Raw genomic sequence first — 21,158 nt, 5'->3', positions numbered from 1 at the left:
CGGAGGAGCTGGAATGTTTTTGGCTGCAGATGCCACAAGCCGAGTGGGAGATGTCCATTAGGAAATAGTTTGAATTGCTTGGGAAATAACATTAAAAGCATAGTTGGTAGGCACAGTGATGAGGAGCACAAGGCAGGGGGGCTTTGGAGCTCTCTGGGAAATCTCCTGCCCCTCAAAACCTCATGGGGATCCACCCAGGAGAGACCAAGCAGTGGGAAAGGGGGTGGATTTCCTTCTGGATGTTGATTCCATACCGTCACATCCCATTGGGGTGTGGGAGTGTTTCTGGTCACCCCAGTGACACTGTCCCCAAAAACAGGGCAGGGGACGGGCCTGGAGCTGCTGGGCTTTGCAGAGCCACACTGGGAGTGCTGTCAGTGCCAGTCTGTGCACTGGATCCAGGCACTGAGGTTTAAAACATGAAAGTATTCCTTAGTGAAAGCAGCACTTCCTTTCCTTTTAAGGACAGGAAAGAGGAATTAGGTTTCCTCAGCCTCGGTCTCGTGTCAGCAGAGGGAAGTGGCTGCACTGCTCTCTGCTGTGGCCATCTGAGTTGATTTTCCAATGAAAACACTCTCACTTTGGTGTTTGTCATGTTTTCCTTTGTGTGGAGAGCGTGTCCTTCTGCTGTGTCCCTGGTGTTTGTGGAGGGTTTATTCCCTGACTCTGGAAATGGGCTCAGGCTGGTGGGGTTTGTCACCTCACAGGCAGCAAGGACAGCGGTGACACTAAGGATTGGAGTGTCCCAGCCCCGTGAAACAGGTCAGTCCCAGGCAGGAAGAGCTTGGGAATTCCCTGAAGTGCAGCTGGGTTGTTGCTGGATAGGGTGTGAGGGGGGAAAAGGAGCTTTTCCAGAGGGGCAGCTGCCAGTTTGGCAATCCCTGCCAGCACTTCACCACAAAAGGATGTTCCTGGGACAACCACATGTGGAATTCAGCTGTAGGTGTTGTGTGGGGCACAGTAACTGAGCTCTGCCATCTGGAGATCCTCCTCCCTCCCCGGCCCCTAACGAGATTACAGCCTAAGCACTGCTCCTGATTAGCCCCGGGTTTGGCACACGGATTTTCCAGCACCTAAATAGGGAGCTGGGATCAACTCTTTCTCATCTGACACCTTCCAGCCTCTCACCAGGCTGAGGGAGCCGAGTTGTCCCGCCTTGTGCTTCCTCCCTCACCTTGCAAAACCAAAGCCCTCAGATTTGGGAATACAGCAGGATCACCCACGGATCCAGGGGACAGAGGGGTAGATGCCGAGTACCAGTTTGTTACTGGCTGTGTGTGGTGTTTTCCAGCCTCCAGAGGCTGGAAGCAGTCAGTTTGAGTGGGTCTCACCCTGAACAGGCCCAGTTGGTGTATTTAGGTGCTTCCAAAACCCAATTTTCGAGATCACTCAGGTTATGGGTGTTGTTTTCTGGGCAGTGGTTTGTGCCTTTCCCTCCAACTCAAGGAGCCGTCTGGTAATGGGAAAGGAGGGATTGGAGTGCCAGGAATGGCCATGATGATGGTGCTGCCTTTCCCAGAAGAAGGGAAGAGTGTTTTCCTTAGCCAGAAAAGAGACCATTGTGATCCCACGGGGAATTGGAAGATGTTTCACCAACGTGCCCTTCTCCACCTGCTTTATCTCTCAAAGCACTTTAGAATGGAAAGAGGATCTGGGAGGAAAAAAGGGAGGAAAAGAGCTCTGAGTGCAGCTGGGAAGGCTGGAAGGCTGTTGGATGAGAGCTGGGCTGGCAGCTCCCCCTTCCTGGGGGTGAAGCTGCTTCAGCCCCCTCGGCTCCGTGGGTTGGGTCAGCTGCAGTAGCTGGGGTTTTGGATGGTGGTGACTTGTCCCAGGACACTGGTGGGCCATTGTCCTTAATTTCAGTGTCTGAGGGGCTGCAGCTGCCCTGGCTAAAGAAGATATTTGCTTCCTAACTAGATTTAAAATAGAAAATACCTATTGTTATTGCTTCTGAGTGAGTTGGTCCTTTGGGTTTTCCAGCATTTTCCTGCGTGGTGGTGACTCCTCCTCTGGGTTGGTTTTCATCTCCTTGATGGAGCAGGATCCTTCCCCAGGCAAATGCAAAACCTCATCCCACCTTCTGCCACCCTGATTTCTTCCAGGGCACGCCAGCTTTGCTCATAAATCAGGGAGGGTTTTACCTGTGAGCCTGGCTTGGTTGGACTGAAGTCATTAGCACCACGCTGGGACTTGGCAGCTCTGATTTATGGAGCCCAGCGACGCCCACGGAATACGAGGGGAGCATTTTGTTTGCCTCATCTGCCACCTGCAGCATCCCAGTGTGGGGTGAGCTGGGAAAACGTGTCTGTCTCCTCTGCAAGGGGCGGCTTCCGGCCCTTGGATGTGCTCAAGAATTCCCCTCGTGCTGTTAAAATTGGTCGGAAATGCTTTGGATGCGTTTGTTGCCGCTCCAGGGTGGTTTGGCTCAGCCCGGGAGCTCAGAGTGGCCGGGATGTGCCCGGTCCCGCCCCTGCTCCTCCCCAGGGAGGTAGAAAAGCCGTCACACATTTGTCATGGAAATCAATAGCGGTGTCAGTGCCGCTGTGTTGGGATTAGCGCTGCTGTCATGTCCGAGCCGCGGCTCCTGCGTGGAGGCAAAGCCCTCTCCTGGCAGTGGGAAGGAAGGTAAGATTCCCCCCAGGGATGGTTCAAGCCCTCTCCTGGCAGTGGGAAGGAAGGTATGATTCTCCCCAGGGGTGGTTCAGCAGCACCACGGGATGCTGGTCCTTGGAGCTGCTGCTCCTCTCTCTGCTCTGCTGCAAACAAACACTTCAGGTGCTTCTGGAGAAGAGGGGGGGCTTCTCTTCCCTCCCCATTGTGGAGCAGCTCACCCTGAGCCACTGCTTTTTCCCTGTGCCAGTAATGCTTCCTGTCTCCCGGTGTTCCACACAGGGCTCTGCTGATCGATTTTCTGATCCTCTTCCTTTGGTTCCTGCTGGTTCCCTTTCCCCAGCACATGCTGCTGTTCAGGTTTTTGTCCATGGAAAAGCTTCCCCAGCCCGGCAACTCCGTGTCCTGCAAACCAGGACAGTGCAGCCCATCACGTCAGGTTTCTGTGCTGCATCCACAGGCACCTCCTGGCCCAGCCCTCCCATCTTCATCCCTCAAAAACCACAGTTCTCTATCCACTTTTCCCTGGTTTCATAACCCCCTTGCTGCTCAGCTCAGGTATTTCATAGAATGGTTTGGTTGGAAGGGACCTTGTGGTTCCAACCCACTGCCACCTTCCACTTGTGTTTTTTAAGCTTTCTTCCCCTCCCAGCTCCTCCTTGTTCTGTCCTCACTGAAATAAATAGTTGGATGCTGCTCCAACACATTTGCCAGCATGTTTCTTCTTTCTTTTTCCTGCTCCACCCTCCTCACCACTGTCTTGTGTCTGGTAAAGACATGAAGCTGCTCCAGGAGTGTGTGGTGCTTGGGGGGTTCCAGGCTGGGCAGGTCAGAGCTGTGGGGTTGTCCCTGCTGTGAAAGCAGCAGTTGTTTTGGGCTACAAGGAACGAGACACCTCTTGTAGAGTAAACATGGCAGAGCCACTCCAGGGTTGAATTTCCCCCTGAGCCCTGATCCTCTCAGAGGCTGTGACCTTGTTTTGGGGACCACTGAGGCTCCTGCCAGGCTTGGGGTGCCCCAGCTCTGCAGCAGTAACATCACCTGTGCTGTGTCAGGTCCTGCAGGACCATGAGATCACCATCACTTGACCCCACGTGCCAGGCCAGGGGCAGGCACCTCTCCTGTGCTTTGGTCCTGGATTTGCCATCAGCAAGGCTGGGCTCAGCGTGGGGCTTCACCCCTGTGGCTGTTTTGGGGTGATCATCATCAGGATGTCCAGGGCTGTCCTGCATCCCTGAAAGAAGGAGCAATACCCTGGTGCATTTCCCACCCTGCAGTCCCAGAAATTTGCTTCTCAGTCTCGATTTCCCAGCTCCAGCATAACAATATAATCATTTTCCAATAAACAGCATCCCTAGAGCATCACCCCTGCAGGGGAGGTGACACTCAGCGCAGTGTCCTTGGCCACCAACCCTTCCGTGGTGCCTGGACCTGCTGCAGGGCCTTGTCCCCAGGGCTGGATCAGCGTTTGCTACTCCCACATCCATCCTTGGCCTTGGGGAGGAGGAAAAAGCGAAAGCTGGACATCCCACCACTCCACAGGGTGGATTTGGGCACATGTGGCCACACAGGGGAATGTGACAGCGGAGGTATGGTCACCTGTGGTGCAGAGCAAACCTGCAGGGTCGGAGGTGTTGGCTTTGATCCCTTTTTGGGAGCTCAGAGGGAATTCTCTGCTGTGAAGTGGGTGCTTGGCTGCACCCTCTGTGCACGGAGTATTCCCCTTCCTGGAGACTGACACTCAGCAGGGAGCCTGTATTTTCTTTGGAGAGCTTCAGAAGCCCAGTAAATGTCCTCCCCAAAGAAAACCCCAAGGCTGCAAGGATGTTTCTTTTGTTCCCCAGGGGCCTGAGTCCAGCAAATGACAGCGGAGCCAAAAAGAAGAAAAAGAAACCCAAACGGAAGAAAGAGAAAGGAGGAGGAGACCAGCCCGACCAGGCTCAGGACCAGCCAGTGAAGGTGAGCCACCCCTTCCTGGAATCACAGCCCCACACACCAGCCAGCCCCATCCTGAACCTCTCCAGTGCAGCTCAGAGCAAGGAAGGAGTCCCCAGTCCTGGTTTTGGGCACTTGGCTGCTCCATAAACTCCAGCCATGGAGTGATTTCCCAGCCTGACTCCGTGTGGGGGAATTGTTGTGCAGAAGGTGTTTGCAGAGCACTCCAGGGATAATGCAGCCCTTGGCTGGATGTCCCAGCCACTTCCAGGGTCACACTGGCGCCTCTGAGCTGCTCTTTCCAGACACCAGCTGCCTGTCACAGGCAGGAACTGCCACGCTGCCACCTGCCAGCTCCCCGTCCTGCCTGTCCTGCCTGCAGCAGCACAGGGGTGACACCTGATGGTGTTGATTTTTGGCTTGATTATCACCAGAACAGCAGCCAGGGAGAGCAGGGGCTGTCTTATCCCTCTGGGCTTTGCCTGATCCTCTCCAGCAGCTGGTGATTTGGGAAGGGGTGTAGGACATGCAGGGTTTGTCCCTGCCAGGGTGGCACCTTCCCGTCCCCTCTGGTCCTGTGGCAGGGGACACATCAACAGAGACTGTTTTCTGCCTGGTGCCCAGTTCCCATCCAAATATTTGGAATATTTTGTCCATCTGACTGTGCAGAGCTTTAAACTGGGGCTTTGCGTTTTTCCAGCTGAGTTCCCCAGGGATCAGGGAGGAGCTGGGGCTGAGAATTCACTGCAGAGCTACCCACCCTGAGGAAGAGGAGGAGGGAAGTGTCTCATCTCGACTGAACTTCTCTGATTTGTCCCAGGGACTCCTCTGGAAGCTGCAGTTTGTGGATACAGATCCAGCTTAGATGGAGGAGGCTGAACAATGAGAGGGAAAAGCCACTGCAAGAATCCCCAGCGCTGGCTGTGGGTTGATCCAGGGGGCCCTGCAGGGTGTGAGGAAGGGAGGTTTCCTCCTGGCGCTCACAGCACCCTCTTAACTGAACCTTAAAGTATTTTCAGGCAGTTCCTCCATCTCATTTGTCCCAGGAGTGCCTAAAAAGCAGGTCTAGGTGTGTGGCAGGTGGAAGGGTTCATCCATCCTGTAAAGGATTGAGGCTGGGAAGGGGGTCTTGTGCCTGCTCTCCCCTTCCTGGCAGTGCCCCCAGGCAGGGTCAGCTCCAGGATCCCCTGAGGAGGAGCCAAGATACAGACCTCGTGGCTCAGCTTACTCATTTCACCTTCCCACCCTCCTTTCTTGCCCTCAGGTGAACTCCTTACCCGCTGAAAGGATCCAGGAGATTCAAAAAGCCATCGAGCTCTTCTCTGTAGGTCAGGGCCCTGCCAAAACCATGGAGGAGGCCAGCAAGAGGAGCTACCAGTTCTGGGACACACAGCCAGTGCCCAAGCTCGGTATGTGCAGCCCCCTCACTGTCCTGTGGGCCCTGGGGGAAGCCTTATTGTCCCCAGGCTGCTCAGAGAAACCTGGAAAAGCTGGTCTGTGGCCACCAAGTGAGTCCCTGGCTGGCCTGGGCTTCAGAGGCATCACAACCACTTCTGCACCATTCAGCACAGAGGGACGAGAACCACTTCAGACATCTGATTTGATGCCTCCTGCATTTGGACATCCCTTAATCCCAGTCCATGACTTGGGTCTCCCCAGCCCTCTGTGCCCAGTTTTCATGCACAGTGTTGCCACATCCTGGACTATCCAGCTCTCCCCTTTTTGGGGTTGGAGTTTCCCATCCAGGGGCCCTTGGAGGGGAAGGTAACTTGGGGTGAGTTGGGGCCAGACAGTGATGGGAGCTGCTCCAGGAGGCAGGTCCATGTGCTGAGTCCCAGCCCACAGTTTCCAGGTTTACCTGAAGCTTGTCATGGCTTTAAATTGGCTGCTCTTCAGTAACTCCCTTCGTGGGGTTGTGTCTGACCTCTCTTGCTACAAACACCTTATCTGATTCCCTTTCCACGGGAATTCCCTTTCCATGCTGTCAGCACCACTGTGAGGCTTATTTTGGGTCTCAGAACCTGTTTGCTGGGAGATGGTCTCAGCTTTGTGCTGGGAAAATCCCAGTGAGGTGGCAGGGGGTCATGTGAGGCAGCAAAGCCTGCTCTTGCATTTCCCATTTTTCCCGAGGACCCTGGACTTCACAAACTTCGTTTCTGCTTGGGAAAAGCCTGGAGGAAGGGTGGGAGGTGTCTTTTGGGGAGAGGGAGGCACAAAGCAACCCATTCCTCTCAATGCCATGTTGCTGGCCGTGTCTCAGCATTCCTCATGGTCCTTGGGAGCACACTCTGGCACACGAGGATATTTAGGGCTGGATAACAGGAGGGCTGTGGGATTTTTGGGGCCAGATTCCAGAGCAGTTCAGCACCTGCTCAAAACAGAGAGGGCAGCCAGGGGTGAGCCTTTCTGGGAGCTGCCCGGGCTGGGTGTGATGGGGGAAGTTCTTGCTCTGGGCTCTCACCACCTCCCCATTGCCTGGAAACCTTTTCAATGCCTTTTTAAGGGAATTCCTGATTAGCAGGACTCGCTCCTCCTGGCAGCACTGAGGTGGTGCCGCTGTGCTGACATCCCAAATAAAGCTGGAGCTTGAGCTGACATGTCCTGGCTGAATCAGGGCTTTGGGACTTAGTGGTTTTACAAAACAAAAGTTGTGCTGTTCCCTGCAGCTCTTCCTTGGGCTCAGTGGGTGGGAAACACGGACACTTGCCAAGTGGCAGAGGCCAGAGCTGGCAGGAGAATCATCCCATGGAGCAGCTCCCGGGAAAGTGCTGGCCAAGGCTGGGAGCATGGGGATGGGGAAGGATGAGGCATCACACGTGGACCTGGAGAGTGTAGCTGTGGCTGTGTTTGGTCACCTGAGCAGCACTGGTGAGGTTCTGGAAGGAGAAGATCTCAGGAGGACCATTTGCATCCTGCACATCTGTGGAAGAATAAAACAAGACGTTGCTGGGACTGAGGTGTTTGTATTCAGCCCCACCATTGCCCTGGGAGCAGTTTTGATTCCCTGCCCTGTGTTGTCCCAAGCTGGGAGGGTGAAATGACAATCCCTGGCTGCTCCAGGGACCTGGGGTGGGAGACAGGAGTGTTGGTCACCAGATTGAGGCTTGGCCTCACACAGTGGAGAGTTCCATGGCTCCCTGCTCTCTCTTCCAGGAGAGGTGGTGAACACCCACGGCCCGGTGGAGCCGGACAAGGACAATATCCGTCAGGAGCCATACACCCTGCCCCAGGGCTTCACCTGGGATGCCCTGGACCTCGGGGACAGAGGTGTGGTGAGTACAGGCACACGTGTGTTGGGAGGGCATCTCGGTTGGCAGTGCCTTACTTGGACTGTTGGAGATTGTTTTGGGGACGGAAACATGTCCCGCACCCCACCAGGAGTCTCCAGCTTGGTGTTACACCATCTCCTTGGGGTTGGATGGGTCTGACTTCCCTTGCTGCAGTTCCCTCTCGCCCATCCCACGTTGGCCTGGTTTCTCCATGGGGACAATAAGGATGCCTGAAGCCAGGCATTCCCTTAAGAAAACCTTTCAGACCGTGACCCACCTCCCTGGGAGATGACCCAGGGGCACCAGGACGTGTCCTGCTGCTCTCCCTGCTCTGCCCCAGGACCACAGTGCCTTTAACAGGGATGTGGCTGTTGTGGCCACACAGGAAGCATTCAGGGTCCCCTCTGGGGGCAGCTGGAGCAGGTGGTGACTGAATAACCTCCTTAACCTGTGTGCTCTGTGCTGCTGTAGCTGAAGGAACTCTACACGCTGCTCAACGAGAACTACGTGGAGGACGACGACAACATGTTCCGGTTCGATTACTCCCCTGAGTTCCTGCTGTGGTGAGTGGCACCAGGAGTGTGGAGCAGAGGGGGTTGGATGCTGACAAGCCTCATCCCAGTGACAGCACTGCAGCTGCCTGTGCTTATCCCATCTCACTTCCTCCTGAGATGTCCCTTCCCCATCTGTCACTGCGTGTGTTGTCCCAGGGACACTGCGAGGGGGGCTGTCACCCAGCCCTGCCTGCCTCCGGCTCCTTTGACATATGGGAGCCTAAAACTGGACCTTTTTCCTCTTTGCTTTGATCCCTCAAGTGTTTGTGAACATCCCAGTAGCTGAGGAATTTCCCAGTGCCCTGGAGCTGTGGGAGGAGGGCGGCTGCCAAGTGATGCTGCCAGCAGTTACCTGTGCAGTCCTGTTGCAGCAGAGCTGTTTCCTTGGGGTGCTCCTGAATCGAGGAATGTGGATTTCCTCCTGTGTCACTAGTGAGGACTGGCCTTGGCCTTGGAGTGCAGGAATTGCCATGGATCCCAGCACATCACTGTCACCCTCTCATCCTCCTGGATGCAGGGTGTCCCAGGGCAGGGGGGGAGGCAGGAGAAGGCACACTGGGGACATGGGGACATGGGAGGTGACTGTGAGGTGTGTCTCTCCCCAGGGCACTGCGTCCTCCGGGCTGGCTGCCCCAGTGGCACTGTGGGGTCCGAGTTGTCTCCAGCAAGAAGCTGGTTGGATTTATCAGCGCCATTCCAGCCACAATCCACATCTATGACACGTGAGTGCTGCTCCCCTGCCTTTCTCATCCTGCCTCTTGCTGGCAGGTGGGGCTTCCTGGGAGCACTGAGGGGGTCTGGCTACGTTGTCCTCCCCAGCCCACAGCCAGACCTGCACCCTGCAGCCTTGCAGGAGAAGATGGCAGATATTTGAGGTGGTCAGGGCAGCTCTGCACAGGGACATCTCGAAAGTCAAGAGCTGTGAAGGCTTTTCCTCAATGAGTGAGGTCAGCTCAGAGCTCTGGCTTACAGAATTCATCCAGGGCTGGATGGAGACACAGAATATCCTGAGTTGGAAGGGACCTCTGAGGATCATCCAATCCAACTCCTGGCCCTGCACGGGACACCCCAACAATCCCACCTTGTCCCTGAGAGCATTGTCCAAACACTCCCTGAGCTCTGGCAGCCTTGGGGCTGTGCCCATTGCCCTGGGGGAAGAACCTTTTCCTGAGATCCAACCTAACCCTCCTCTGACACAGATTCAGACCGTTTTTCCTGGGAAAACCATGGGTAACAGCTTAAGGGCGAGCTCTCCAAACCCAGCCCTTGCCCCTTGGCCCTTCCCTGGGGCGTTGCCTCCTCACTCCCTTGAAGGGGCTGGTGGTAAATCACCCAGGGCGTTGGTGTGATCCTCCCAGGTCAGGACAGTCGGGTCTCATGCTCTGCATTGTTCCTTCCCCAAGAGAGAAGAAGATGGTGGAGATAAACTTCCTGTGTGTCCACAAAAAGCTGCGCTCCAAGCGGGTGGCTCCGGTGCTGATCCGCGAGATCACACGGCGGGTGCATCTGGAGGGGATCTTCCAGGCTGTTTACACTGCAGGAGTGGTGCTGCCAAAGCCTGTGGGGACTTGCAGGTGAGTGCCTGTGGCTCTCCAAGGATTTCTCTCCGCGCATCTCCCGTTCCCAAAGTCCCCTCTGACCAGTAGCACCTGTGGGATTCCCGAGACAGGAGAGAGTGATCCCAGCCCAGATTTCTCCTCCCCGCACTGCCCTTCCAGGATTAAGTCCAATGGCTTTGCTAAAGCTGCTCATGTAACCCAGGAGAGGAGACTTTTGCAGCACAGGCACCTCAGGGGGAGCTGCTGGCCCAATGTTCTCCCTTGCCCTCACGGCAGCTACGAAACCCTCGTGCCCCAGAACCATCTCCCACCGCCAGTGTGTTTCCGCAGGTACTGGCACCGCTCCCTGAATCCTCGGAAACTCATCGAGGTCAAATTTTCCCACCTGAGCAGGAACATGACTATGCAACGTACCACGAAGCTTTACCGGCTGCCCGAGGTGGGTTCCAGCCGGGAGCAGAGCTCAGGAATTGCCCCTGGCTGGGCCAGGCTGGGAGCTGGAGCACAAACATCCCGGCCGAGGTCGAGTCCTCTGCCTGGTGACCCGGGGTTTGCCCCGTATGGTAAATGACTCTGTCAAGCAATTGTGCTTTATTTAATCTTTATGCATTTCTGCCTGAGTACCTACATTTTGAGGGCAGATTCTTGCAGTTAGAGGACCCTGTGAGGTTTTGTTTGATGGTGAGTCATAGCCTGTCCTCCTGCTTAAAACAAGCAGGCAGATCTGACAGCCTTCATCTGTCCAAACACAGCCTCGGCGTGACCTTGGAGCGCGTTAGTCCCTCATTCTTCAGTCACACTGATCAGATCTGGCACTGCAGTTGTCCTGCTGGGGAAGTTCCCCAGCTGGATATGAGAGAAAAAAAAAACAAACAAAACATTAAAATTGCCACCACCTTCCCCGACCTTGTTGACTCCTTTCTGTCGGCCAGAGCTGCCCGTTTGGGTTGGAAAGTGCTGTTTTAGTGCCGGGCAGCACAAGGCTCCCGGCTCCTGCCTCCTGACACCACACAGGCACCAGCTGCTGGGGTGAAGCTGCTGGTTTCTGCACAGGAACTCAGCCCCAGAGCAGATCTGGGCTTGCTGAGCCATCCCAACCCTAGATTAGTAAGTGAGGCCAACTGGGAATAATATCAGGCAGCTTCTTGCAGAGCAAGGACACGTCTCCCAGCCTGTGCCTGCTGTGAGCGGGAGCAGAGACCTGAAAGGAAGCAGAGATTGGTGTCATTAGTGGGTAGGAGGCCACTGCCAGTGGGACCTGACCTGGCACACGGGGCTCTGGGACGTGCTGTTCTCTCTGTGATCTTTGCCATCGGTGTCATCTGGCAAAGATCACAGAGATCACATCCGTCCTTTGCTGGGCACGCAGGGCTGGGCTGGGGGGCTGAAAACGGGCTGAGCTAAGCAGAGAACATCTCTGTGCTGCTTGCTGGAGAGCCCTTGGCTGGGAAAAACCACCGTGCAAGCAGCAGAACAGTTTGTCCCACTTTCTGCAGACTCCCAAGACTCCCGGCCTGCGGCCCATGGAGCACAGGGACATCTCTGCCGTGCACAAGCTCTTGACCGAGTACCTGAAGCAGTTCCACCTGACGCCCGTGATGAGCCGAGAGGAGGTGGAGCACTGGTTCTTACCTCAGGAGAACATCATCGACACCTTTGTGGTAGAGGTGAGAGGCAGGAGCGGGGTGATGGGGGGTGTTTTCCTGGGTTTTGCCTCTGCTGGAGCTGTGAGAGCACTGAGATGTCCTTCCAGGGTGGGCGTTTGCTGGAGGGTGGTGTCTCCATCCTGGGCTGCTCAAGAGTCCCCTCCCACCCACTGGAAAAGCCCCTCTAAGGCTCTTTCTGGGCTTTATCCCAGCTCTGACATGTCATGGCGTCACTTCTGCCTTCCAGAGCACCCCGGGGGAGGTGACAGACTTCCTGAGCTTCTACACTCTGCCCTCCACCATCATGAACCACCCGACTCACAAGAGCCTGAAAGCTGCTTATTCCTTCTACAACGTTCACACCAAGACGCCTCTCATCGACCTCATGAGTGACGCCCTCATCCTCGCCAAGTCGGTGAGGGACAGCAGGGACGGGGTGGCACCAGGGCACCGGGAGCTCACTCGGCACTGGGAAGCTCACTGGGCACTGGGAGCTCACTGGGCACTGGGAGCTCACTGGGAAGCTCACTGGGCACTGGGAGCTCACTGGGCACTGGGAAGCTCACTGGGCACCAGCAGCTCACCCGGAAGCTCATGGCAGGCTGGACACCCTTGGTTTTGTGGGAAGGGCCAGCCACAGGGCTGTTCCTAAAATCCTAAAGGATCTGCCACTCAGGAGAGGGATGCAGGGGTACCCTGAGCCTTCCAGCTCGTGGTGAGCAGAGCTCAGGGTGTCTGCTCGTGTCCTACAGCAAACAGTCCTGCTGTGTGTCCATAGGACTTGGATTGAGGGTGGGTACACTGAGGCTGAGCTCTTACCTGCTGGCCTTGGGCCCTTTTTTTGGGATGCAGAGCTGGGCAGGAGAGGGGGACAGGCAGCTCACAGGTGGGAGGAGCTCTCCAGCATGAAAGCAGGAGCTCACGGCTTTGTGTCTTCCCTGAGCAGAAAGGATTCGACGTCTTCAATGCACTGGATCTCATGGAAAACAAAACCTTCCTGGAGAAGCTGAAGTTTGGGATCGGGGACGGGAACCTGCAGTATTACCTGTACAATTGGAAGTGTCCCAGCATGGCCCCAGAGAAGGTCAGTGCCGTGGGGTGGGGGATCCTCCTCGTGTGTTGGAGGGGGTCTCGTCCCCACAGCCCCAGGGAAATGAGTTTGTTACACACCCCTCAGTGTTCCCAGGCTGGCTGGTGTCTGTCACACGTGGTGACAGGTGAATCCAGTGTCAGCTCCTCTGTGCCATCCCTGCTGTGCCTGCACAGAGGCTGTCCCTGGGGAAAATCCCTGGACACTCATCTCTCCAGGCTCATTTTAGTCTTGAACGGTGACACATGGGACACCAGTGGTTGTGACAGTCACCTGGGAAGCAGTTCCTGTGCCCTGTGAGCCCTCACAGGACCCAGGAGTCACCACACAGCCCTGGGTGTCACTGTCCTAGTGGGGTGGGAAGAACAACCACCCCCTCTGGAGAGAGCAGGAGAACTTCAGAGGTGTTGGGTTGTTGTGAACAGGATCCCGTGAGGATGAGCTGTGTCACCATGAGCCATGGAGTCACAGGGTGTCACCTTGTCCCCAGGGCCAGCAGCCACTCCCCACCTAGCTGCTCCCAGTACTGGGCCATGGGCACCCCATCTGCCAGGCCTGGCTGTTTTTAGGTAGTACCTGGTTGCCACTGTCCCTCCACCCTGAAGATGTTCAGCATCTGTCCAGTCCACAGCCCCCTTGGAGAGGATGGTGCTTGAGAGCCAGAATCTGCACAGCTACATCCCAGCTAATTAATGCCTTAACAGCTAATTAATGCCTTGATGGCAGTCACGGGGCTTTGCTTCCATGATGTGAAGCCAGGTCTGTCTCTGGACACAAAACACACACCCTAAACCAGCCTCACTTGGCCACTGAGCCTTCCAGGAAAGCCCAGGAGATTCCCAGGAGGTGTCAGCAATCCCTTTTCTCACTGGAAGAGCTGGTGGGTTGGAGAGCCTGGTGCTGGGAATGCTCCCAGGATGTGCCCTGTGGTGGGGCTGACCAGAGACCAGGACCACCCACCAGCAGTGGGACTTGTCTCAGGACTGGGCTCTGGGAAGCAGCTTCTCCCAGATCATAGAATCATGGAATGGTTTGGGTTGAAAGGGACCTTAAAGCTCATTCAGTTCCATCTGCTTTCCATAGGCAGGGACACCTTCCACTATCCCAGGTTGCTCCAAACCCCATCCAACCTGGCCTTGGACACTTCCAGGGATCCAGGGGCAGCCACAGCTTCTCTGGGCAACCTGTGCCAGAGGCTCACCACCCTCAGCCAAGAATTTCTTCCCAATAGAATTCCTTCCCAATATCCCATCTAACCCTGCCCTCTGGCAGTGGGAAGTCATTCTCCCTTGTCATGTCCCTCCATCCCTAGTCCCAAGTCCCTCTCCAGCTCTCTTGGAGCCCCTTTAGGCCTGGAAGGGGCTCTCAGGTGTCCCTGGAGCCTTCTCTTCTCCAGGTGAACCCCCCCAGCTCTCCCAGCCTGGCTCATGGCAGAGCTGTTCCCTCCCTCTAATCATGAGCTCAGGAACATCCCTGGCTCGTGAGTCAAGTCTGTCTCACAGCCTGGCGGGGTCTGTGGTTCGTCACACCCCAAACATTGGTCACCTCCCCAGAGCTGGGCAAGTGCCCATGTGCCCATTCAGCCACAAGTCCAGGGCTTTGCTGCTCTCAAATATCCCAAAACTGGTGAGGAAACCCACATGGACAACTCTGAGCCCTCCCAGCTGGCACAGTGAGGGGTCGGGAGCTGTGTCTGCCCGGAGCTGGGAACACCGGTGCTCGGGCACATCCTGACTCCCCGTTTCCATTGGTCCCAGGTCGGACTGGTGCTGCAGTAAGTGAGCCCTTGCCAGGAGAGCGTGGAGGAGCCGGGCCTGGTGGAGGTGCTGCCCCTCATCCTTTCTGCCAAAGCTGGACCCGCACCGGGCCAGGGGGAACCGGAGCAGCCGCCCAAGGCTCCCGCCGCCACCCGCCGCCTCCTCGTCTGGTCTGGTCTAATTTGCATCCTCGTAAAGACACGATCAAGGGAATGTAACTGCTGAAACTAGATCATGATTGGCATATAATGGAGTTAACGGGTGAATAATAAAAGTATATATTATATATATTTTAAATCTTTCCTGTTCCCAACTGCCATGAGTCGCATTCGGCCGCTGCACCGGGACTGTTCTCCGTGGGCACACCGAGGTGGAGGCTGCGGCACCGGCGTGGTGGAGCACCGGGATGTGGTGGCCAGTGGCCAGGTCCTCCTGCCTGCCCTGAGGGTGCTTTGGACTCTCCCCTGCTCGGCTCTTTGCCCCCAGTTTGCTCCCTCCTCTGTTCAACTGGTTCCCTCCCTGCGGGCTCCGGAGCACGTCGGAATTCCTTCCTAAGGGCTATTTGTGCAAGTGATGCCTTGTCCCATCTCCTCCCAGACATGGAGACTCCAACCCTGCAACGGGGCGAGTGCTGAACTGAGGGGCAGCAGCCCCTGAGGATCCAGGGGGACTCAGCTCTGGCACACCCATTTCTGCTCAGACTCCTGGGGCTCCTTCCCTGTAATGCTGGGGCTGTGGGCACCAGGAGATGCTCCATCACTGCTGCCTCAGCTGCTTTTCTCTGGAAGCATGGAAATATGGATACATGCCACCGGCATCACCCCCGGGCCTTCAGGCTCCCCAGCCACCCTGGTGCCTCCACCACCTCCCAGCTCGTCATCTTGTGCTGTGGAATCTACCAAGATAAAGGAAAAGTTTTCTCTCATGGAAAACCTTCATCCCATCGAGATCCTTTGGGAAAGGAGCGCCTGGACAGCCTCCTGCCGTGTCAGGAACCGTTTCCACCCAGCTCTCCGAGATGCTCCTGCCCTCCCAGCCAAAGGTTTCCAAAGCTGCACACCAAGGCCAAGACCCCCCGTCTATGCACTCCCCCACCTCCCTGTCCCCGTGTGTCCGTCACACCCTGTGGCACCACGGACCCCCAGGGTCTCTGCCCACCCCAGCCTGGACCTGCAGGGCCCCAGTGGGGACCAGGAGCCCGTCATGTCCCCCCCGGCAGCGCCATCACATCCCCCTGCTCGGGGTCCTGTGTCACCTATGCAAGTACCTCTGTGTCCCCTCTGGTGTCCCTGCTGTGCTGGGGGAGGCTGGGTGTGGGTGGGGGGCACCCAGTGGGACCCTCCCCTTGCCCCTGGGGCAGGTTTGAGGGCTGTTCCCTCCCGGCTTCCGTGGGTGCAGCACCCATGGGTGCTTGGCAGCTCCCTGGGACAGTGCTGGTTTGGGGGTGGGCTCGGCCCTTATCCCCCCACAACAGGCCCTGGGGGGTGACAGGGACAGCGGGACAGGCTCTGTTAAAATAAAACCTTTATTGACTGGCTTGACCCCGGGGTATAAATGTGTGCCAGGGCAGGGGTGGGGGTGTGTCCCCAGCCGGGCACAGTGTGGCACATGGTGGCAGGGTCCCCTGGGGGACCTCGTGGTGATGGCACTGTCCTTGCAGCTGGCATCAAGCATGGCCAGGGCTGGTGACATTTGGGGGTTGCTGTCACCCCTGTGGGGTTTTCTACGGCCTGGTCACCCCATCCTGGCTGTCACAGGGACAGGGAGGGAAGGAGTAGGGCACCAGCAGACGAGGTGGCACTATGGGCACTATGGAGGGGGTCCCCCAGCCCCTTGGGTGCTGTCACCACAGGCAGGGGAGCAGTGTCACCGGGCTGTCCCCACACAGGGAGCAGGAGGGTGCCCACCCCCCACGGGGGGACACGACGTCCCCCGTCCCACGGGGACCTCCCAGGGACCTCACAGGCTCCTGCACTGGACGTGCACGAAGAGCGTGGCCGGGGACAGGGACGCGCCGTCCTTGGAGAGCAGGTGGATGTGCCGGTACCCTGGGGACACAGAGGGGGCTCAGCGCGGGGCAGGGGGACCGTCCCCACCCCCGGGGGGCAGCGGGGGTGGCTCCCCATCCCCCCACCTGTGCGCAGGCTGGGCAGGGGCAGCGTGAACTGCCCCACGAAGTCGTTGCAGGAGGTGCTGTCGTAGTCCTCCACCACGAAGCGGAGCAGGGCCAGCTCGGGGACCCCCACCCGGAACCGCAGCGTCTCCTCCCAGCGCGGGTTGAACCCTGCGGCACCGGGACGGGGCTGGGCGGGGCCGCCGGGGCCACCCCCCGCCCCCAGGGACCACCCAGACCCACCCTGGCACCGGCTCGGCTGCCACCCTGCACAGGGCAGGGCGGAACTGGGGCAGCAGGGGTGATACTGGGCCTGCGGTGGGGTGTACTGGGGAAAAGGGACTGGGCTATACTGGGAGAATGGAGGTCATACTGGGGCTGTGGTGGGGTATAGTGGGGAAAAGAGGTCGTGCTGGGGCTGTGAGGAGGTATGCTGGGGATTGGGGGTCATACTGGTGCTGAACTGGGCTACACTGGGAGAATGGGGGTCCTGCTGTGGCCACGGTGGGGTATACTAGGGAAATGGGTCATACTGGGGGAATGGGGGTCGTGTTGTGGCTGCAGTGGGACGTACTGGGGGAATAGGGGTCATACTGGGGGAATAGGGATCATACTGGTGCTAGACTGGGCTATACTGGGGGAATAGGGGTCATACTGTGGCTGCAGTGGGATATACTGGGGGAATAGTGGTCATAGTGGGTGAAAGGGGTGCTGGACTGGGCCATACTGGGAGCAGAGTGGTCATACAGGAGCCATGGTGGACTGGAGGGGTGGGATCATACTGAGGGAATGATGGTCATACTGGGACTATGATGGGCTATGCTGGGGGAATGGGGGTCATACTGGGGCCATCGTGGGCTATACTGGAGGAATGGCAGTACCACTGGGGCCAGGCTCTGCTATACTGGGGGAACAGGAGTCCTCCTGTGATCAGTCTGGGCTATACTGGGAGAATGGGAGTCATACTGGGGCTGTGATGGGCTATACTGGGGAGGATGGTCATCATACTGGGCTTGGGCTGGGTATACTGGAGGCCAGAAGGGAGCAGCACTGGTGAGGATGGGACATGCTGGGACCCTGCCAGTGCTGGGGATCAGGCTGTGCTGGGGACAGAGCACTGGGGGGCACTGGGGGAACTGGGACGTCCTGGGCACCAGTGCAGCTGGGGGTGGGTGCTGGGGGGGTAGTGCTCGAGGGACTGTCCCCCCCTGGGGGTCAGGGGGCACCTGGGAGGTCCCTGGGGTTTGGGTGCCCTGGGGTGTCCCCAGGGGTCAGGGTTCCCCGTGGTGCCTCTGGGTGACCTGAGGTGTCCTGGGGATCAGGGTGCCCTAAGGACTGGGGGCCCTGGGGTGTCCCTGGAGATCAGGGGCCCTGGGATGGCCCCCAGACTGACCGTTGTTGAGCTTGTGCCGGGTCTGTTGCCGGGCGCAGTCGGCCGGGACCCCGTGGACCTCCACGCGCACGAAGGGATCCACGATGGAGCTGCCCTTGTCCCTGTTCAGCTTGGGCAGCTGCTGCGCCGTGATCACCTGGGGACAGGGGGCTGGGGCACCAGGGGCACTGCGGGGGGCTTGGGGGGACAGGGTTGGGGGGACAGGGCTGGTGTCCCCAGGAGAGGGGGTGTGGGTGGCACTTGGTTGGGACTGGTGCGAAGAGAAGGGAGGTGTTTGATGCCACCCAGTAGAAGGGTGATACCAGCTGGATTTGGGGACAGAGTTGGTGTCACCCAGGAGAAGGGACAAAGGTGGTACATGGCTGGGTGCAAGGACAGAATCGGTACCACCCAGGAGAAGGGACATGGGTGGCACATGTCTGGGTGCAGGGACAGGGTTGGTGCCCCCAGGAGAAGGGACATGGGTGGTACCCAAACAGATGTGAGGACAGGGTCAGTGTCCCCTGGGGAAGAGAGGTTGGTGGCACCCAAGGAGAAGGTGTGCAGGTGGCACCTGGCTGGCCACAGGGTTGGCATCACCCTGAGGGGACATGGGTGGCAGCTGCCTGGGCATGGGGTTGGTGTCACCCAGAAGAGACGTGGGTGGCACCTGGTTGGGAGCGGGGTTGGTGTCACCCGGGAATAGTGGCCAGGCATTGGAATGTCATGGGAGTCACCCAGTAGGGCCGCGGGTGGCACCCACCCAGGGGTCGTGGGGTGCCCTCACCCTGATGTGCAGCTCCAGGCGCCGGGACCCCTCCCCGGGGGGGCTGCGCAGGCAGGGGGGCTTCAGGACGTACCCACAGCCCCCGTTGCCCAGGAAGCGCCCGGTGTTCAGGTCCATCTCATATCCCGGAGTCTGGAAGTTGAGGGCCACTGTGGGGACAGCGGGACGGGTGTCAGAGCGGGTGACAACTCCGGGGGGGTGCCAGGTGTCCCGGGGGGCTGGGGGGTCTCACCCAGCTGGCAGCCGGCGTTCCACATCTCCTGGGGGTTGTAGTTGGCTGAGTTCATCTTCAGCCCCAGCGGGTACACCCGGCTCAGCTGCCGGGTGTTGTACCGGACCAGCGCCGGGCCTGGGGAGGGACAGGGCTGAGCGGGGCCCATGGGGCTGGTGTGGGGCCCCCTGTGTGCCCGGGGACAGGGACAGAGCCTGCCCGGCTGCGTGGACCCCAAAACCAGGCCCTGCGGTTCAGCCCCCAACCCCGGACCTTGAACTTGGAGCCCAGACCCTGATCCCAGTTCTCAGCCCCTGGATGCTGACCTAGACCTTAATCTGAGCCCAAGATCCCAGGCCTTGACCCCACACCTTGGCTTTAGATGCCAGACCCTGATCCTGGACCTTGACTCTGACCCCACACCCCGATCCATCAGACTCCAAACCAAAACCCTGGACACTGACCCACATCCTAATCCCAACTCTAGATCCCAGACCCTGACCCCAGACATTGACTCTGGACCCCAGATCTTGAACACTGACTCAGATCTTAATCTCAGCCCTGGACCCCAGACCCTGACCTTAGATCTCGACCCTAGACCCTGACCTCCAACCCCAGACTTTGACCCCAGACCTCAGTCCCTGGACTGTGACCCAGATCTTAATCCCAGCCCCAGATCTCACCCTGGACCCAGATGCCACATCCTAAACCCTGATCCCAGACCCTGATCCTAGTCCTGTGACCCTCTGGCCCCAGACTCTGCCAGCAGACCCCAGTCCCACCAGTCCAGAGCAACCCAACCAAGGCCAGCGTGTCCCTGACCACCACCCCTGGACCCACCCTGGTGACAGAGCCCATCCTGCATCCCAGTGACATTAGGGGCATGGAACCACTCTGTCCCCATCCCTGCCCCACCCCTGTCCCCATCCCTGTCCCCATCCCATCACCCTCACCCGCCTCCTTGATGAGCTTCCGTGCCTTCCTCTCGCTGAAGGAGGACATGTGGCAGGGCTGGGGGTGGCGCAGGGCCTGGGCCAGCCCGGGGAAGGGCACGGCCTGGCAATAAACCACCAGGGCTGACAGCTCCGGGGACACCTGCAGTGCATCCTTGGCCTGCGGGAGCCACCGTGGGGTCAGGGCCACCCTGTCTCTGGGGGCCAACCCCCTGCCCAAGGGTCTGCAGAGTCCCCCACCCTGAGAGCCTGAGAGCCCCCAAAGGGATGGAGAACCTGAGGCAATGGAATGATGGGCCGTGGGCTGATGGACAAACCAAGCATGTTGAGAACCTGAGGTCATGGAGAGCACAAGGGGATGGACAACCCAAGATGTCAGAGACCCCAAGGTGACAGAGACCCCGAAGTGATGGGCACCCCGAGATGATGGAGAGAGGTGACAGAGACCCCTGAGGTGATGGAGAACTGAGGCAATGGAGAACCCCCCTCCAAGGTGATGGAGACCCCGAGGGATCACCCTGCAGGTGATGGAGACCCCAAAGTGAGGGATAATCCAACATGATGGAGAACTTGAGGTGATGGAGACCCTGAAGCATCAGAAACCCCAGCCCAATGGAGTACCCAGCCCAATGGGAAGAGGGAGGCAGAACTGAGGGGTCCCCAGTATCGGTTCCCTCTGCTGGGCCACTCACCACCCCCACGGCACCCAACCCATCAACCCCCAGTTCCATCCCACAACCCACCTGCAGAGGTTTGATCTCCTGCAGCGACTGGAAGAGGAGAGAGCGGGGCTGCAGCGGGGTGTGCTGGCTGTGCTCACCCCCCCAGGGCCCAGCACTGCTGGCACACTCCAGGATGCCGTGGTCCTCCAGCACCACCACGACTCCATGGCCCCCCAGCACCACTGGCATGCTGTGATCCATCAGGACCACCAGGACTCCAAGATCCTCCAGCACCACCACGATGTCGTGGTCCCCCGGCACCACAGCCCTGGGAGAGCCCCTTACCCGCCGGTTGCTTCTGTCCTGCATCTTCTCCTCCTCTTCCTCTTCCTCCTCTTCCTCCTCCTCTGGGTCCAGGAGGCAGGTGACTCCCCGAGGCTCCTGCCACGGCTCTGGCAGCTTCTTGCCCTTCACCAGGATCTTTTCCTTCAGCTGCTGTGGGGGGAAGGACCGAACTCAGGGCTCAGAGGGGACATGGGCCGAGCTCAGGGCTCAGAGGGGACATGGGCTGAGCTCAGGGCTCAGAGGGGACATGGGCTGAGCTCAGGGCTCAGAGGGGACATGAGGACATGGGCAGGGG

General features: G+C 58.3%; 2 protein-coding genes across 2 annotated transcripts in view; one reads left to right on the top strand and one right to left on the bottom strand.

Moving 5' to 3' along the window:
- NMT1 (N-myristoyltransferase 1) overlaps positions 1–14,717 on the top strand; it is a 16,339-nt gene extending 1,622 nt beyond the window's left edge. Inside the window, exons 2-12 of the mRNA XM_017838123.1 lie at positions 4,455–4,569; positions 5,810–5,954; positions 7,699–7,817; positions 8,286–8,377; positions 8,974–9,090; positions 9,772–9,942; positions 10,258–10,366; positions 11,424–11,594; positions 11,821–11,988; positions 12,520–12,657; positions 14,421–14,717. Coding sequence (XP_017693612.1) covers positions 4,455–4,569; positions 5,810–5,954; positions 7,699–7,817; positions 8,286–8,377; positions 8,974–9,090; positions 9,772–9,942; positions 10,258–10,366; positions 11,424–11,594; positions 11,821–11,988; positions 12,520–12,657; positions 14,421–14,441 — 1,366 coding nt within the window. The 3' untranslated portion in view covers positions 14,442–14,717. The remainder of the gene's footprint in view (positions 1–4,454; positions 4,570–5,809; positions 5,955–7,698; positions 7,818–8,285; positions 8,378–8,973; positions 9,091–9,771; positions 9,943–10,257; positions 10,367–11,423; positions 11,595–11,820; positions 11,989–12,519; positions 12,658–14,420) is intronic.
- Positions 14,718–15,927: 1,210 nt separating this feature from the next.
- PLCD3 (phospholipase C delta 3) overlaps positions 15,928–21,158 on the bottom strand; it is a 12,208-nt gene continuing 6,977 nt past the window's right edge. Inside the window, exons 7-14 of the mRNA XM_017838106.1 lie at positions 20,864–21,033; positions 20,600–20,626; positions 19,857–20,016; positions 18,925–19,041; positions 18,693–18,841; positions 17,927–18,062; positions 16,555–16,704; positions 15,928–16,468 (exon numbers count right to left, since the gene is read on the bottom strand). Of these exons, the coding sequence (XP_017693595.1) occupies positions 16,380–16,468; positions 16,555–16,704; positions 17,927–18,062; positions 18,693–18,841; positions 18,925–19,041; positions 19,857–20,016; positions 20,600–20,626; positions 20,864–21,033 (998 nt within the window). The 3' untranslated portion in view covers positions 15,928–16,379. The remainder of the gene's footprint in view (positions 16,469–16,554; positions 16,705–17,926; positions 18,063–18,692; positions 18,842–18,924; positions 19,042–19,856; positions 20,017–20,599; positions 20,627–20,863; positions 21,034–21,158) is intronic.

The sequence above is a fragment of the Lepidothrix coronata genome, unplaced genomic scaffold, assembly GCF_001604755.1.
Source record: "Lepidothrix coronata isolate B3197 unplaced genomic scaffold, Lepidothrix_coronata-1.0 Scaffold324, whole genome shotgun sequence".
Classification (NCBI taxonomy): domain Eukaryota; kingdom Metazoa; phylum Chordata; class Aves; order Passeriformes; family Pipridae; genus Lepidothrix; species Lepidothrix coronata.
Note: the sequence above shows the minus strand (reverse complement) of the source record. Positions and strands in the feature narration are given on the sequence as shown.